Consider the following 18,094-nt stretch of genomic DNA (forward strand, 5'->3'; position numbering starts at 1 on the left):
ATGTATTTTCATGAGTAATACTGATTTTTAAAAAAGATATATTTGTTTATTTGAAAGGAAGAGTTACAGAGACAGTAGAACAGAGAGCTTCCATCCACTGGTTCACTCCCCAAATGGCTGCAATGGCCAGGTCTGGACCAGGCCAAACCTAGGAGCCAGGAAATCCATTTGTGTCTCTGACAAGGGGCCCAAGTACTTGGACATCTTTCGCTGTTTTCACAGGTGCATTATGGATCAAAAGTGGAGCAGCTGGGAGGTACTTGAGCCTCAGTGTGTGAACTCCCCTACGTGTATTAGCAGAAAAGTTTGGAAGCAGAGGAGCCAGGACTTGAACCAGGCATTACAGTATAGGATATGGGTGTTCCAAGTTGCAAATTAACCACAATGCCAAACATCGTTTATCAGGGTGTTGAATATAGTTTTTGTGTAACTTTTTAGAGTTTGCTCTAGGGATTAATTACAGTGTTTTTTATAATTTGCTTGTTGTATTACTTATTGCCATGAATCGCATGGCTTAAAATAACATTTATTCTTTAATAATTCTGGAGTTTAAGAACTTAAGAAAAATAGTCCCTCAAAGGGATTGTCAAACTACAGCTGCAGGCCAAATCCAAGCTTCCCTCTGCTTTTATAAATAAAGTTTTGTTGGGAATGCAACCCACCTGTTCACATATTGTGTGTATGACTGCTTTTGTACTACAATCCATAATTGAATTGTTACAACAAAATTGTTAAGTCTAAGAAGCCTAAAATGTTTGCTATCTGGCTACTTTAAAAAAAAAAAAAAAAACAAAACTGTCAACCTGTGGTCTGTTATATGTACTCACATATTTGCATTTTTTTCATTTATGAAATTCTAAGTTTCCTGCTTATTATTACCTTAAAATTATTACCTTTGTCAAGACACTTCCTGTTTGTTGGAGCAGATCTGCTTAAGATGAATTATCTTGGGGCCGGTGCTGTGGCACAGTGGGTTAACGCCCTGGCCTGAAGTGCCAGCATCCCATATGGGCACCGATTCTAGTCCTTGCTGCTCCACTTCCAATCCAGCTCTCTGCTATAGCCTGGGAAAGCAGTAGAAGATGGCCCAAGTCCTTGGGCCCTGCACCCACGTGAGAGACCTGGAAGAAGCTCCTGGCTTCCGATTGGTGCAGCTCCGGCCGTTGCGGCTATCCAGGGAGTGAACCAGCAGATAGAAGACCTCTCTCTTTCTCTGTAACTCTGCCTTTCAAATATATAAAATAAATCTTTTAAAAAAGAAGATGAATTATCTTTTTCTTAAAACCAGAAAATGTCTTTTCACCTTCGTTTTTAAAACTTTCCCTTTTATATAGAATTGTGGGGTGACAGTTCCTGGTAGCAGTTAGCTAGAATTGAATAGTAGCAAATATCTTCTTTAGGTAGTCCAAATGGACTCTAGTTTTTCATAGTTCCTTCTACTGTAAGCACCTGCCATTTAGTATTTACTATGTGCATTTGTGGTTGTATTTCTTATTGTAGAACCAGAGGATAGGAAAATCTTCACTTTATTTCACATTTTTATTTGTATGCTTGGATTTAAAATATTTTACCCTACAATACACTTAGCTTTTGACCCACTTTTTCATTAACTTAGAGTATGTTACATGTTCAGTATGTCAAAAGTGTCTTGTTCCTTTCCCCTTCCCTTCCCCTTCCCCTTCTCTTCCCTCCATTTGACAGGTAGAGTTATAGACAGAGAGAGAGACAGAGAGAAACATCTTCCTTCCATTGGTTCATTCCCCAAATGACTGCCACGAACGGCGCTGTGCTGATCCAGAGCCAGGTGCTTCCTCGTCGTCTCTTGCGCGGGTGCAGGGCCCAAGTACTTGGGCCATCCTCCACTGCCCTCCCAGGCCACAGCAGAGAGCTGGACTGGAACAGGAGCAACCGGGACAAGAACCCGGCGCTCATATGGGATGCTGGCACGGCAGGCGGAGGATTAACCAAATGAGCCATGGCACCGGCCCTGTTTCTTTTCTGACTTGTCTTTTTAGACATTTCAGTTGGCATCTTATGCTGTAGCTATATTTTCAAAATACTTGAATGTCTTAACCCATCATTTTATTTTTTCAAACCAATTCTTTTTCCTGTATAATTTCTTTCTTTCCCTAATAACTTCTTGGCATGTATTTTCAGAGTTGTCTTTGTTTGCTTTATTATAGTCAAGACACATCAAAGTTGATTTAGCCCTGTGTGGGGAGCAACTGGGAGCAACTCGGACTAGACTGTTACTGGAATTAAGACTTATTCTATGCATCTGCTCTCCCACAATATGGCGCTGAGAAGGGAGGAAACAGCTTCTACACAGCTGCCTCCAGTTCAGCCAATAAACTGTAGGACTTGCTCCTGATTGGAGGAGAGCAGCGTACTCGGCATGTGGGTAGCAGAGTTGGGATTGGTGGAAGAGGACTATAAAGGAGGAGAGAGACAACATGCACCAGGAACATCTATCTGAAGGAACACCTGTGCAGCCCCCGAGAGAGCCGGCCGGTGGTGTGCCGCTCCCCCGCGGAAGTGGGGAAAGTGGCAGGGGGCCCGCCCTTCCACGGAGGTGGAAGGGTCGGTAGCCAACCCGGGAAGAACCAGCAGCAAACCCGGGGAGGGCCGAGCAGACAAAAGAACAGCGCAGGGTCCTGTGTCGTTCCTCCGCGAAGAGGGGGAGTTCAGCCCTGGATTGTGAGCCAGAAATCCTGGATTCTGTTCTGTCTGGCTCAGGCTTTAATTAGCTGTGTGTGTGTGACCTTGAACAGTGTGCTTACTTTCATCAAATCACTATTACTCTACTATAGGGATTCTTGATCTGTATTTGTTCCATGTGCCTTTTTGGCTCTGGTGAAGCATGTGGACCTGATTTCAAAATAGTATTTCCCATAGACTTATGAAAATGAACACTAATTGTATTATAATACAGTTTAAAAATACTGATTTAATAAACATACTCAATAACATACTTATCAACACAGTCTAGTGGTATATAGTAATTTTAGACTAGTGATGAGTGTAAATGATAATTTGAGGTTTGAAGTAAGTAAAGTGACATAGAAATCTGTGGTTTCTAATGGTAACAAAATTCACAGGTGCAACTGTTGCTTATTGCCTGCATTCTTAATTATGGAAATACCAAATGTCACTTACAGATTGTTTTTCTCCCATGTAAGTTCATGTACCTTCTGCATTTTTTTTAGATTTATTTATTTATTTGAGAGGTAGAATTATAGACAGGGAGAGAGAGAGAGAGAGACTGAAAGAAGTCTTCCTTCTGTTGGTTCACTCCCCAAATGGCTGCAATGGCCGGAGCTGTGCAGATCCGAAGCCAGGAGCCAGGAGCTTCTTCCAGGTCTCCCATGTGGGTGCAGGGACCCAAGGACTTGGGCCATCCTCCACTGCTTTCCCAGGTCATAGCAGAGAGCCGGATCGGAAGAGGAGCAGCCGGGACTTGAACTGGCGCCCATATGGGATGTCAGTGCGGTAGGCCGAGGTTTAATCTATTGCACCGAGGTGCTGGCCTCAAGCTTCTGCATTTGATCAACAAATTGAGAATTTGTAGAACCTGGGTTAACTCTTGTCCTTATCAGTTCACTAGGCAGTTAATTTAGTGTCCACTGTATGTTTAGTAAACACAAGTTGTCTCTAATATATATGGAATATAATCCTTAGTGAATAAGCATTACTAATCAATATTTGATTATTACTGCCATATGACCTTACTTTAACTGTAATTAATGCTTTACCAATCCATGGAGAACAGTTTTGTTTCTTACGGGCATTTCTCACTGAGACTTTTATTTACTATCTGGCACATAGTAGGTTTCAGTAAATAATTTTGGAAGGAAATTGGAAGAGTCTATGTTTATTGGTATTAGGACCTTTTAACTCTCAATTCTGAGTACTTGTTTTAAAATATGGTAAATTTGTGTTTGAAAAAGATGAGTCATTATTTAGTACTTCTTAACAGAATACAAGGATACATTATAAATGGTAAGATGATACAGTTAGCCATAATACAACACATGATAAAATAAAACTTGGCTTTCATGTAAGTAAAGCACACTGTAAATATTGTGCATACAGCCTGAAAGTTTTGAATTGTAGAACTTCGTAAATATTCTCTGTTCAGAAGTTGTGAAACAGCATGTATTGAGATAAAGGTTGTTTTTTTTTTAATAGTTTCTGGGCTCTTACACTGTAGTGCTGGGTTGGGATAGACTGATAATTCTACCTCTTTGACTCTATGTTTACTCTAATTTTAAAATTTCTGTCTTGGAAACATACATCTAAGTCCTGTTAGGACTTTTTAGCTGGCTCCCTATGCTATAGGATAGCATTTATTATAGATAGGCTCTATTATATACAGAAACACAGTGTTCATAACAAATGTCCTTAACAAACCTAAAACATTTAACTGACGTGCTCCTCCTTTTTAAAAGATTTATTTAGAAGAGTTTTGCAGAAAGGGGGAGAGAGAGAGAGAGCAAGAGGGAGTGCTTCCCTCTTCTGGTTGACTCCACAGTTGGCTGCAACAGCTGGGACTGTGCCAGACCGAAGCCAGGAGCTTCATCTGGGTGTCCTACATGGATGCGAGGGTCCAAGTATTTGAGCCGTCCTCTGCTGCTTTCCTAGGCACTTTAGCAGGGAGCTGGATTGGAAGTGGAGTATCTGGGACATGAAGTGGTGATCATATGGCATGCTGGTGTTGCAGGTGGTGGCGTAACCTGCTACGCCATTGTGCTGGCTCTGATCCACTCTTCTTTTTTTTTTTTTTTTTTTTTTAACAGGCAGAGTGGACAGTGAGAGAGAGACAGAGAGAAAGGTCTTTGATCCACTCTTTTTTTTTTTTTTTTTTTTTTTTTTAAACAGGCAGAGTGGACAGTAAGAGAGAGAGACAGAGAGAAAGGTCTTCCTTTTGCCGTTGGTTCACCCTCCAATGGCCTCCTTGGCCGGCGCGCTGCGGCCGGCACACCGCGCTGATCCGATGGCAGGAGCCAGGAGCCAGGTGCTTTTCCTGGTCTCCCATGGGGTGCAGGGCCCAAGCACCTGGGCCATCCTCCACTGCACTCCCTGACCACAGCAGAGAGCTGGCCTGGAAGAGGGGCAACTGGGACAGAATCCGGCGCCCCAACCGGGACTAGAACCCGGTGTGCCGGCGCCGCAAGGCGGAGGATTAGCCTAGTGAGCCGCGGCGCTGGCCTGATCCACTCTTCTAAACAGTTGTTTTCCATTCTTGTAGTCTGGAGAATTCCTCGCTGCTAAGTGGCTGTCTAGTTTTCTCTCATACCTTTTTCTCAACTGGGTTAGTTGTATCATCAGTTTTGATCTTTTAAAAAATTTTATTTTCATTTTATTTGAGAGAGAGAGTGTTTATTCAGGGGAGGGGAAGGATGCCTTCTATCTACTGGTTTGCTCCCCAGAATGCTCAGAATAGCTAGGACCAGACCAGGCTGAAGCTGGGAGCCTGAACTCCGTCTGGCCTTCCGGATCTCCCATGTGAGTGACAGGGACACTTGTGCTGCTGCCTCCCAGGGTGCGTGGTAGCACAAAGTTCAATCTGAAGGGAAGCCATGACTTGAACCAGGCACTCTGGTATGTGATGAGTATAACAGTCATTACTGCTGTGCCAAACACCTGCCCACGTGAATCAGTTTCTGCCAGTATTATATATTTTTTAAGCCAGTATTGATGTAATTTTTATCCTAGATGTGATATGAATGTAGAAAGATAGAAACATTTCTTGGTTTTTAATGAATAGCCAGGTCAGTGATTTTGGAAGGACTTTACATAAAGGACTGTAGAACTACTGAAGGACTAGGTGTAGATAAGCCTAGAGTAGGAGACCTTGTGTTCAAATAACTAAACAGTATGGACAGTTTATTTTCTCACATACTGAAGGAATGAAAGTATTTGTGTTGCTGGCTAATAGAGCAGCTAAGTGCTTAATATCAGGGCTTGATTCTTTCTTGCTTTCTGTTCAGCTATTGTCAGAGTTCAGCTTGTTTTCAAATTAACTGTCCTCATCTTTACAGTAGTTCTTGATTTGGAATTCATCCCCCTCCCCTCGGGGGGGGGGGGTCAGGAGTACAGGTGTCAGTTATTGACAAAGAGGATTGGATTATCATATTGGCTATACTGATCAGCATTTTATCTTGAATCACATGGGAAAGTCTGAACATCTGCATAGCCTTGATGGTCACTTGACAGAAAGGCTATTAAGAAATCAGCCAAGGATGTCTGCTTTTGTGAGAAAGCTGTTTAAAAACTGGAAAACATTTGTAAAAATTTAGAAAAATTCTGCTTGAAATCCTAAAAGATGTACTGTAGATGTAGTTTATACCTAAAAGATATTACTAATCCTAAACTAAAAAAGAAAAAAAAATCCCTGTTGCTCTTGGAATTATCAAGAGAAACAAGTGTAAATTTATATTTTAAAAGTATGTTTCTTAATGACTTCCAGTAATAAGATTTGAAAATTAATATTTTGGTTGCTGGTTTTGTTCTTTTTTATTTTATTTATTTATTTATTTTGACAGGCAGAGTTAGACAGTGAGAGAGAGACAGAGAGAAAGGTCTTCCTTTCTGTTGGTTCACCCCCCAAATGGCCACTACAGCTGGCGCGCTGCGGCCGGCTCGCTGCGCTGATCTGAAGCCAGGAGCCAGGTGCTTCCTCTTGGTCTCCCATGTGGGTGCAGGTCTCAAGCACTTGGGCCATCCTCCACTGCCTTCCTAGGCCACAGCAGAGAGCTGCATTGGAAGAGGAGTGACCGAGACAGAACCCAGCACCCCAACTGGGACTAGAACCCGGGGTGCTGGCACCGCAGGCGGAGGATTAGCCAAGTGAGCCATGGCGCCAGCCAACTGATCTTGTTCTTATAGGACATTATACTGTTGTCCCTTTAAAGAAAATTATTATTTCATAAAATTAAAGTTAGTAAAGGATTATTCTTTTGTGGTTCATTTATTCAGTAAAGTACTTGCTTTGTGTCACTGTTTTAGGTACCTGAAATAACAGCGGTAAGCATAAAAGACACCCTCCTTAAGGATTTTAGATTTTAAGAGATGGAAATAGAGAGCTGGATTTCGAGTTCTCTTTTCTTAGCTTCAGTCTGTCCCAACCTCAGCCTTAGCCACAACCCCAATTTTGTTGGCTGCTGCAGGCATTTGGGGTATGAACCAGCAGATGGGAGATCAGTGTCTTTCTCCCTGTCTTTCAAACAAATAAATAAGCAGTGGTGACAAACAACAAATGAGAGTTCAAAAGATATTTGGGTGTTCAGTGAAAGCCTCTCTGAAGAGACATAGGCAGAAGTATTAAGGTGAAATTGCTTCATGTTTGAAGATTTGGGGTAAGATCCTTGAAAATGAGCAGCCCTACCTTGAAAATTGACTTGTATTTCAGAAACACAAGGAAAGCTAGGGCAGCTAGAACTTTATAGGCAAATGGTACAAGGATACCCTCACTTTTTTCTTACCTATCATTATAATCAGTACTTTGTCTTTACTCTTAATAGTCTAGGTTCATGTTTCATCATACTCACTAGATTTGGCTAAATCCACTTCTGCTTACATGGTTTGTGTATCACTGCAGCTGCACATGACTGGAGAACACCAACCTCAAGTGGCTGTCCTTAGTGCCACTTCATAATTCCACTTACTGTATTCTCATCTCTTCTTCATCCCATTTTCTTGGAGGACTATTCCACTTTTTCCTTCCTCTTTGGAACTTTAATATCTTCCATGTTGGCACAGCTGATGACATTATTTCTTATTTTAATAAAAGAGCAGAAGCAACTGGATGAGAACTTCCTGAAGATCTGATACTAGATCCATGTACTTACCTGAATCTTTTATTTGTATTGATACAGCCTTGTGCCTAAAGTCCAATATCTCTTATAGATTCCATCCATATCTGCTCAGAAGTCATCACTCCTTTTTCCCTATCATGTATCATCAGCCTTTCCCTCTGTTACAGGTTTTCCTGGTTTATAAAAGGCATCTTCAGTTCCATGTTTTCTCTCAGCTATGCCCCATTTCTCTTGCTTTGATCGCAAAACTTGAAAAAGATTTCTATATTTTGTCTCCATTTCCTCTTTGTATTCTTTTGTGAACCCAGGCTACTTAGTGCTTTAACTTCCACCATTCTACTAAAACTATTCTAGTGAGGATTACCAAATGCCCTCTATGCTATTAGCTCAAAGATTAATTTTCATTTATTATTTTAAAATACTTATTTATTTTAAAGTGAGGGAGAAATAGAGACAGAGATCTTCCATCTGCTAATCCACTCCCCAAATGCTCACAATAGTTGGGGCAGGACCAGGCGGAAACCAGGGGCCTGAGATTCATCCTGGGCCTTCCATGTAGATGGAAGAGACCCAAAAGCTTGAGTCCTCACCTGTTGCCTCCCAGAGTGTATGCACATTAACAGGAAACTGCATCTGGAAGCACAACCCAGATGTTAACATAGGCATCTTGACTGATACGGACCCAGAGTCTTACACTGCTATACCAAATGCCCACTCAAATATTTCTTAATCAGTGATATTTGAAACAATTACTATTCCTTGAACCACTTACTCCAGTTAACTTTTAGATCTGCCACACTTTGAGTTTTTATGTTTTTTGTTAGCCCTTGCTTTTCTTGACCATGCAGATACTATTTTCTTTATTTATAAAGTAAGGAAATTGGATCACACACAGGATTTAAGCAACTTGGGTAAACATGTATATTTCAAGCAGCAGGACTAGAAAGACTCCCTTATTGTCTCTTTTTAAACTGCAGGTGTTTTTTTTTTTTTTTTTAAGATTTATTTATTTACTTGAAAGAGCTACACAGAGAGAGGCAGAGGCAGGGGGGGAGGGGTCTTCCATCCGATGGCTCACTCCCCAATTGGCCGCAACGGTTGGAGCTGTGCCGATGCCGATCTGAAGCCAGGATCGAGGAGCTTCCTCCAGATCTCCCATGCAGGTCAGAGGCCCAAGGACTTGGGCCACCCTCTGCTGCTTTCCCAGGCCATAGCATAGATCTGAATTGGAAGTGGAACATCTGGGATGCGAACTGACGCCCATATGGGATGCTGGTGCTTCAGGCCAGGGTGTTAACCCACTGCACCACAGCGTCAGCCCCTAGACTGCAATTTCATTTAACATTAAAACAGATAGGGAACATTTGATTTTCAAGAAATTTTCAGAAATTATTGAACTTTGTCATTTAAGTACAGTAGGACTCCCTTTATTGTATTTCATTTTACTTCAGACTTTTAGCTGGTAGTAGAAAACTTCTGTCTTGGGCCGGCGCTGTGGCTCACTAGGCTAATCCTCCGCCTGTGGCGCTGGTACCCCAGGTTCTAGTCCCGGTTGGGGTGCTGGATTCTGTCCCGGTTGCTCTTCTTCCAGTCCAGCTCTCTGCTGTGGCCTGCAAGTGCAGTGGAGGATGGCCCAGGTCCTTGGGCCCTGCACCCGCATGGGAGACAAGGAGGAAGCACCTGGCTCCTGGCTTTGGATTGGTGCAGCGCACCTGCCATAGCGGCCATTTGGGGGGTCGTCCATCTACTGGTTCACTCCCCAAATGGCTGCAACGGCCAGAGCTGAGCCAATCTGAAACCAGGAGCCAGCAGCTTCTTTTGGGTCTCCCATGTGGGTGCAAGGGCCAAAGGACTTGGGCCATCCTCTGCTGCTTTCCCAGGCACATTAGCAGGGAGCTGGATTGGAAGTAGAGCAGCTGGAACTTGAACTGGCGCCCATATGGGATGCCAGCCCTGCAGGCTGGGGCTTTAACCCACTGTGCCACAGCGTCAGCCCCCGAACTCACATTTTTTTTTTTTTTAAAAGATTTATTTATTTGAAAGAGAGTTATAGTGAGAGGTAGAAACAGAAAGAGAGAGAGAGAGAATGTGAGAATGAGTGAGTGTTCTTCCATCCACCTTTTCATTCCCTATATGGCTGCAATGGCCAAAGCTGAGCTGTTGGAAACCAAGAGGCAGGAGCTTCTTCCAGATTTCTCACGTGGGTGCAGGGGCTCAAGGTCTTGGGCCATCCTTTGCTGCTTTCCCAGGTGCAATAGCAGGGGGCTGGATTGGAAGTAGAGCAACTGGAACTGGGACCTGCACCCACATGGAAGGATGGCCCTGCAGGCTGGGGCTTTAACCCACAGAGCCACAGTACCAGTCCCCCAGATTCACATTTTAACTTAAGAGTTTTCTTTCTCTCTCTCTCTCTTTCTTTCTTTCTTTCTTTCTTTCTTTCTTTCTTTCTTTCTTTCTTTCTTTCTTTCTTTCTTTCTTCATTTCTTCATTTCTTCATTTCTTTCTTCATTTCTTTCTTCATTTCTTCATTTCTTCATTTCTTCATTTCTTTGAAAGAGTTACACAGAGAGAGGAGAGAGAGAGAGAGAGGTCTTCCATCCAATGTACTCCCCAGTTGGTCACAACAGCTGGAGCTGTGCTTATCTGAAGCTAGGAGACAGGAGCTTCCTCTGGGTCTCCCACGTAGGTGCAGAGGCCCAAGGACTTGGGCCATCTTCTACTGTTTTCCCAGGCCATAGCAGAGAGCTGGATCGGAAGTGGAGCAGCCAGGTCTCGAACAAGTGCCCATATAGGATGCCGGCGCTTCAGGCCAGGGTGTTAACAGCGCTGGCCCCTAACTTAAGAGTTCTACCATCCAAGGTATCTGGGCATTATTTTAAATAAGTACTATTGATAAGTGAAGTGGGAGAACACAGAAAACACTGGAAAAATTAACTGTAATTGCCTACTTTTCTGATTTGATTACCTTAACACAGAACATTCAACATATAAGATTTTCGAGGTGATTGTATTTTAAAAGTTCATCTAAATTAACAATATTTTTTACAATTTAAGAAACTATGGGGGCCGGCACTTTGTCATGGCAGGTAAAGCTGCTCCTTGCAGTGCCGGCATCCCATATGGGTGTTGGTTCGAGTCTCGGCTGCTCCACTTCTGATTCTGCTCTCTGATGTGGCCTGGGAAAGCAGTAGAAGATGGCCCAAGTCATTGGACTCCTGCACCTGCGTGGGAGACCCGGAGGAAGCTCCTGGCTCTGGTGCACCTCCGGCCATGGTGGCCATCTGGGGAGTGAACTGGTGGATGGAAGACCTCTCTCTCTCTCTGTTTCTCCTCTCTCTGTTTAACTCTGACTTTCAAATAAATAAATAAATCTTTAAAAAAGAAAGAAACTATGGCTAGAGTAGAGAAAGAGATTTTTTAAATCTGTATCGTATTGCCTTTTGAAGAATGTCACATTAATAGAATCACTAAATATATAGTCTTTTTAATCTGAATTCTTTCCTATGGCAAAAAATGCATTAATGATTCATGTTGCATGAATTAACAGCTCATTATTTTTTATTTTTGGATAGTTTTTTGTCATATAGATGTTCTCTTTATCCAGCTACCGGTGTTGAAGGACATCTTCATTGGCGTGAACATTTATGAGTTTGTTTTGGTGTGAACCTGAGTTTTCAGTTCATTTTGGTAACCTAGGAGAACAATTGCTGAGTTGTATGGTAAATCTATGTTTAACTTTATAAAATACTGCCAAGTTATCTTCTGAAGTGAAGACATTTTTGTTTTTGAAAGCTATTTTAGGGGCTGGCACTGTGGCATAGTGGGTAAAGCCACTTCCTGGTGTTCCGGCATCCCATAAGGGTGCCGGTTTGAGTCCCGGCTGCTCCACTTCCGATCTAGCTCTCTGCTATGGCCTGGGAAAGCAGTAGAAGATGGCCCAAATCTTGGGCCCCTGCACCTGCGTGGGAGACCCGGAGGAAGCTCCTGGCTCCTGGCTTCTGTTAGGTGCAACTCTGGCTGTGGTGACTATCTGGGGAGTGAACCATCAGATGGAAAACCTCTCTCTCTGCCTCTGCTTCTGCCTCTGCCTTGCAAATAAATAAAATAAATCTTAAAAAAAAAAAAAAGCTGTTTTAACTGGGCTTAGAATTTTCTTTTAATAGTGTTTTTGTTGATTCTTTTTTTTATCCTTTTCCTTTCTGCACTTCAAAAATGTTGATCCAGGGCTGGCATTATGGCACAGCAGTTAAGCTACCTCTTGGAATGTTGGCATCCTAGCAGAAGATGGCCTAAGTACTTGAGACCCTGCGGCTCACATGGGTGATATGGATGTAGTTCCTAGCAGATCTGGCTTTTGGGACCCTTTGGGTAGTGAACCAGTGGATGGGTGATCTTTGTATTTCTCCCTCTTCTGTTGCTCTCCGTTTCAACTACATACATAAATCTTTAAGAAGATGTTTAGGGGCTTGTGTTGCGGAACAGTGGGTTAAGCCACTGCCTGCGATGCCAGCTTCCCATATGAATAGCATCCTAGTGTAAGTCCTAAGTGCTTGGGCACCTGCCATCCACATGGGAAACTGGGATGGAGTTCCAGGTTCCTGGCTTCAGCCTGCCTGGCCCAACAACCCTGGCTGTTTTAGCCGTCTGGGGAGTGAACCAGCGATTGGAAGATCTCTTTCTCTTTCTCTTTCACTTTCTCTGTAATTCTGCCTTTCAAATAAATAAAATAATCTTTTTAAAAAAATGTTGATTCGACGTTCTTGTCATTCCTGTCCTTCCTCTGTATGTACTCCCTCCCCCTCCCCCCAGGCTGCATTAAGATTATTCTGTTCACGTTTTTTCAGCAGTTTTACTCTGAATTGTTAGGATAGTTTTCTTTTGCTTTTTGGAGCAAAAAGTTGCTAACTTGGTTACTAATTATTAGCGAATTGAGAAAGAAATTGGTCATTTTTATCCTTGTGCTTTCTGGAACACTAGTTATATTAATATTAGGTCCTTTGTTATGGTCTCACAGTTTTCTCTCCTGCTTGATCTTGTCCTGTTGTTCACTGTCCCACATTTCTTTTTTCTAAGTCCTTTTTTACTGTGTATAATTTTGGATGTTTTTCTCTGGTGTCTTCAAGTTCGTTAAACTTTTCTTCAGTATCTAATCAGCTATTAACCCTAGCCAATGTATTTTTCTTTACAGATAGTGAATTTTTATCTCTAAAAGATCAGTTTGAGCCTTAAAAATAACTTTTGGGGATCTGCATAGTGGTGCAGAGGTTAAGCTGCCGCCTGTGATGCACCAGTGCTGTATTGCAGCCCTGGTTTGAGTCCCATCTCTCTGCTAATGTACCTGGGAGGATAGTGGAAGATGGCCCAAGTGCTGAGAGACCAGTATGGAATTCTGTCTCTGTTTGTCTCTGTAACTGCCTTTCAAGTAAATTAAATACATCTTTAAAATATAAATTTTTAATACTATAGAGAGGTCCTATATGCCCATCACCTAGCTTTCCACGGGGTTTCATCTTATGTAATTATACTACAATTTTGAAACCATAAATTGGTGCAGTATAACATTAACCTACCAGTTTAAGTCAAATTTCACAAGGTTTTGCAGACATTAACTTTTTTTATACGTCTTTATCATTCTGTAGTAAATTCTTCTGTCAACATTTAGAAAATCTTTAGGGCTGCCGATTTTGCTCCTTTTCATAAGTTGCATTGTCACCATGTTCATTATCTTCTTGAATGTATGAAATTTACAATACCATTTTTTAATATTTTTGTCTACCGATGCTATCACTGGTATTATTTCTGGGTCTATTTCCATTCATATTTCACCTTGTTACAGATTTTACAAGCATTTCCTGCATCCTTGCATGGATGATAATTTTTGATTGGATGATAGAAATTTAATATTATGTATTTTATGCTAGAGCTTGATATTATTTCATATATTGTTGGGTGTTATTGTTATATATTATTTTTGGTACAGCTCTGTTACTTAGAATCAGTTTCATCATTTTGGTTTTAAGCTTTAAGAACATCTTTTGGTATAAAGCTTACTTGATTTTGTAGCCAATACCTTTGTTATCTTCTTCATACATATTAAGAGACCCTTCTGCTCTGGTTAACGGGAACATGAGCTCTTCATGTTGTTCTGACCAGTCTCCTTCAGAGGCTTTTTCTACAGACTGAGTATACTGTTTTTTCACATACATGCTCAGATCACAATTGCTTAAAGATGGAGGGTCTCGCTCCAGATCTTTGGAGCACTTTATCTACTCAGTTTCCTTCCGTCTGTTTGCTATGAAAATTCTAGCTGCTTTGATATGTTTTAATTAGGAACTCTTTTAGAACATTGGTTTAGTTTGAGAGACCAAAAGGGCGGTGACTGGGTTCTACTTTCCCATCCCTGTCAGTCTTGGAACTCCACAGGCAGTTATCTAGGGATACTGAAAGGGCTCATCTCATTTGTTCTTTCTTCTTGATGATCTCTATCCTGAGGTGACTATTATTTAATGTCTGAAAGCTATTATTTCATGTTTTTTGTTTAGTTGTTTGGTTATTTAAAATAGATAATAAAGTCTGTGTTTTTCAATCATAGAAGACATCCCTGCCTTACAGAAAAGTTCATTGTAGTTTTGCAAATACATTGTTGTCTTTTCTGACTTTCTGAATATTTTTAAGACTTTGTGAAGAAACTGTATTAATACATTTAGGCAGCTAGGGTGCATGCATGTTGCTTTTCACATACTCTATCTCGTAGAATATCCAAATCTTGTTTCATTAATTGTGTGTTCTTTCATTCCCAATGTGAAGGCTATCCACACAATTTATCACTGAACGTTTTTATTTAATATAGAATAGTGAAGATTGTAGTGACACATGTTAACTTACCATGTTTCAAAGAAAATAAAGTGTCTTTACTCCTTTGTTTACTAAAAGGAGAAAATGATTCTTGGTTCATTGTAGAAGACTTGTTCCTATATAGGTAGAGTATATGTAGTGGCTTTGGATTAAAACCCTAGGGCCTGAAGTAGTTCACATTATCTCAAGGGGAGGAGACAAAACAAGCATAAACAGGTTTTTCTCTTATACTGAAATCCATCATTCTTCAATGTGAAGATTTTTTTAATCTGGTAAATTTAAATTTAAATATTTTTATTTTTAAGGTATTTAGCACATAAAAATTCAGTCCTACTTTTTTTAATAGGTTGTGTTAAAGATGTATACCACATTAAGGTATTAGTTTGCCTGATTTAGATTTCTCTTTATTTTTTTAGATTTATAAAATAGAAATAAATATATATTTTGATGAAATTGGCATAATTTGAAGGTGGTATGGAAATTTTGGTTTAAACATAATTTAAGAAGGAAACCATTCTCATTCTATTACTAGTGATTGAAATTTTACACTATTCATTGAATTCAGGTTGTCATGAATACTTTCAATGGTAAAACAAGTACTATTTTAAACATTACTAGTGTTAAAAAACTTACCAAAATTAGGTTAATGTTTAGGATATGCATCTTAAAATAATTTTGTTTTTTTTCTGTGGCAATTATAAAGTTCTGAATAGTAGCTAATTATATGTCACTTAATCTTGGACAACCAATTGACTTGGTGATTTTTCCTTCTGAATGACCTATAATGCTTGCTAGATGGTAAGAGTTACTTTTTAAAAAATATTTATTTTATATATTTGAAAGGCACAATTACAGAGAAGGAGAGACGGAGTAAGATTTTCTATTTGCTCCCCAAAATGGCTGCAATAGCCAGGGCTGGGCCAGGCTGAAGCCAGGAGACAGGAGCTTCTTCTGGGTCTCAGGGGCTTTAGCCCTTGGGCCATCTTCCACTGCTTTCCCAGGCACATTAGCAGGGAGCTGGATCAGAAGTGGAGCATCTGGGACTTGAACTGTTGTCCATATGGGATGCGATGTCTCAGACGGTGGCTTTACCTACTAGGTCACAGTGCCATCCCAAAGAATTACACTTACAGTAGTAAATATTACTATGGGTAAAAACACTTCTCCTTTGCTATATTTGAGAGAGGATACTTAATTCCAAAAACAAGTTAATTTTGTATTGTGCTATTATAGTTTTTTCCCCATAGAGTCAGGCATCTTGAATTATTATTTTTTTTTGTTAATTTTTTTTTTTTTAAATATCCCACACTTGCCCCCAGAGGCTCAATATGAGATGCAGGCATTTTTTTTTTTTTTTTTTTTTTTTGGACAGGCGGAGTGGACAGTGAGAGAGAGACACAGAGAGAAAGGTCTTTCTTTACTGTTGGTTTACCCTCCAATGGCTGCCGTGGGCCAGCGCGCTGCGGCCGGTGCACCACGCTGATCCGAAGGCAGGAGCCAGGTGCTTCTCCTGGTCTCCCATGTGGGTGCAGGGCCCAAGCACCTGGGCCATCCTCCACTGCACTCCCGGGCCACAGCAGAGAGCTGGACTGCAAGAGGAGCAACTGGGACAGAATCTGGCGCCCCAACTGGGACTAGAACCCTGTGTGCTGGCGCTGCAGGCGGAGGATTAGCCTATTGAGCCACAGCGCCGGCCAGCATCTTGAATTATTGCAGCTGAGCATATACAAATTAAATTTGGTTGGTCAAGATTACGTGAAAATCCAACTCCCATCACCTTGTAATCCAACATAAAGAACAACCAGAAGATAGATTTGTCACATGGATTTTTTTTTTAAACATTGATTTATTTATTTGAAAGAGTTACACAGAGAAGGAGAGGCAAAGAGAGAGAGAGAGAAAAAGAATCTTCATCTGCTGGTTCATTCCCCAGATGGCTGCAACCGCGTGAGCTTTGCCAATCTGAAGCCAGTAGCCAGGAGCTTCTTCCAGGTCTCCCATGTGGATTCAGGGGCCCAAGGACTTGGGCCATCTTCTGCTGCTTTCCCAGGCCATAGCAGAGAGCCGGATTGGAAGTGGAGTAGCTGGGACTTGAACTGGCACCCGTATGGGATGCCTGCACTGCAGGCAGCAGCTTTACCTGCTGTGCCACAGTGCCGACCCCCACATGGATTCTTTTTCAAAATTAAATCTTAAATAATGATTTGGTTTCTTTAAAGATATTTTTCCCTTATTGGATTTTCTTTTAGAGGTAGTCCATACTTGTATGTATATATGTATGTTTGTTGATTTTTAATATCAATTCACTCTACTTATGAATTATAAATCAGACGTTTTTTATTCCCTCCTGAAGAATATTCATAGTGTATTAAGTAGTTGTTCTAAATTTGAATATAATTTTTGGTGGTTAACAACATGTAAGTGCAGTACACAAATATACTACTTCCTGAGAATGTTCAGTAAAACTTAGCCGAGAGCTATTTGTCTTGAGAATGTACATTCTAAAATTCTTTATAGACACCACCTTTGAATTGTTGAACTTTGTTTTCAATATATGTTCTCGAGATAGCACTTCTGGTGGCTATCTCATATAAGTCATTTTGAGCGTGTTTATCTCTGTCCAGGTTAAATGAATCCTATTTTTTTCCCCTAGTGAAGAAAGTCAATTCTATTGGCGTATTCATGAAGTTGAAGGACTAAAAGGCAAAGGCATCAATGGAAGTTGACAGTTGTTGCTTTTCTTCATTAAAGTTTAATAGAGTATTGAGTTAGGGTTGCCTCTATTAATCATCTTAAAAAATGTACAATTCATTTCCATTTTATGTCACAGGAATCAACTTCACAAATATAAATAGCATGCATTCCTATCTATTTATGGAAGCCTTGGGAGGGGGCAGATTTATGACTGAATTTGTATAATTGTGTAGTTCTGAGACTGGAGAATATTTGAAAGAAAAATATGTCAGTTGAGGGGCGAACATTTTTATCTACTTAATATTTATTTACTGTAAGTTTTTTCATGTGTGTGATGTCTGGTAGACAGTTGTAATCAGAGAAAGTAGAAGTGGGAGGGAAGAGTTTTTTCATACATAATAATACCTATTTAAGAGTATGTGTGCCAGTAAAGCCCTCTGTAAGTGGTAAAGTTGAAGATGGGTTACATCATAAAACAATTACTTTTGCTTTTATTTTCTGTGTGTGATATTGGATATTTTTGCTGCTTTCATATATTTTCATGTTAGTAATTTTAACGGCTTTTGGATAATTCCACTCTAGAGGGAGAACTGGTGGGCGGTCCTTCCTGTGACACGACCCTTGAGTGACAGTTCTATTTGATTGCCTCCAGTACTGTGAGGAAAGGACACGACTCTATGGTGAGGACTGATGGACATACATTATCTGAGAAAAGAAACTACCAGGTA

General features: G+C 40.9%; 1 protein-coding gene across 38 annotated transcripts in view; it reads left to right on the forward strand.

The window, feature by feature from the left end:
- Positions 1–18,094, forward strand: part of CNOT2 (CCR4-NOT transcription complex subunit 2) — a 121,248-nt gene that overhangs the window by 25,822 nt on the left and 77,332 nt on the right. For 19 of the 38 annotated variants that reach the window (XM_089308719.1, XM_089308699.1, XM_089308696.1 and 16 more), the window contains one exon: positions 17,949–18,091. The exons of 3 other annotated variants lie outside the window; for them this stretch is intronic. Coding sequence is in view for 14 of the 35 variants with exons in the window: in XM_089308696.1 (XP_089164822.1) it covers positions 18,044–18,091 (48 nt within the window). In the remaining 21 variants the exon portion in view is untranslated. The remainder of the gene's footprint in view (positions 1–17,948; positions 18,092–18,094) is intronic. 16 more of the 38 variants (XR_016216885.1, XR_016216886.1, XR_016216887.1 and 13 more) reach the window with 1 other exon arrangement.

The sequence above is a fragment of the Oryctolagus cuniculus genome, chromosome 11 (genome assembly GCF_051225735.1).
Source record: "Oryctolagus cuniculus isolate XC-2025 breed Fujian yellow rabbit chromosome 11, ASM5122573v1, whole genome shotgun sequence".
NCBI lineage: Eukaryota > Metazoa > Chordata > Mammalia > Lagomorpha > Leporidae > Oryctolagus > Oryctolagus cuniculus.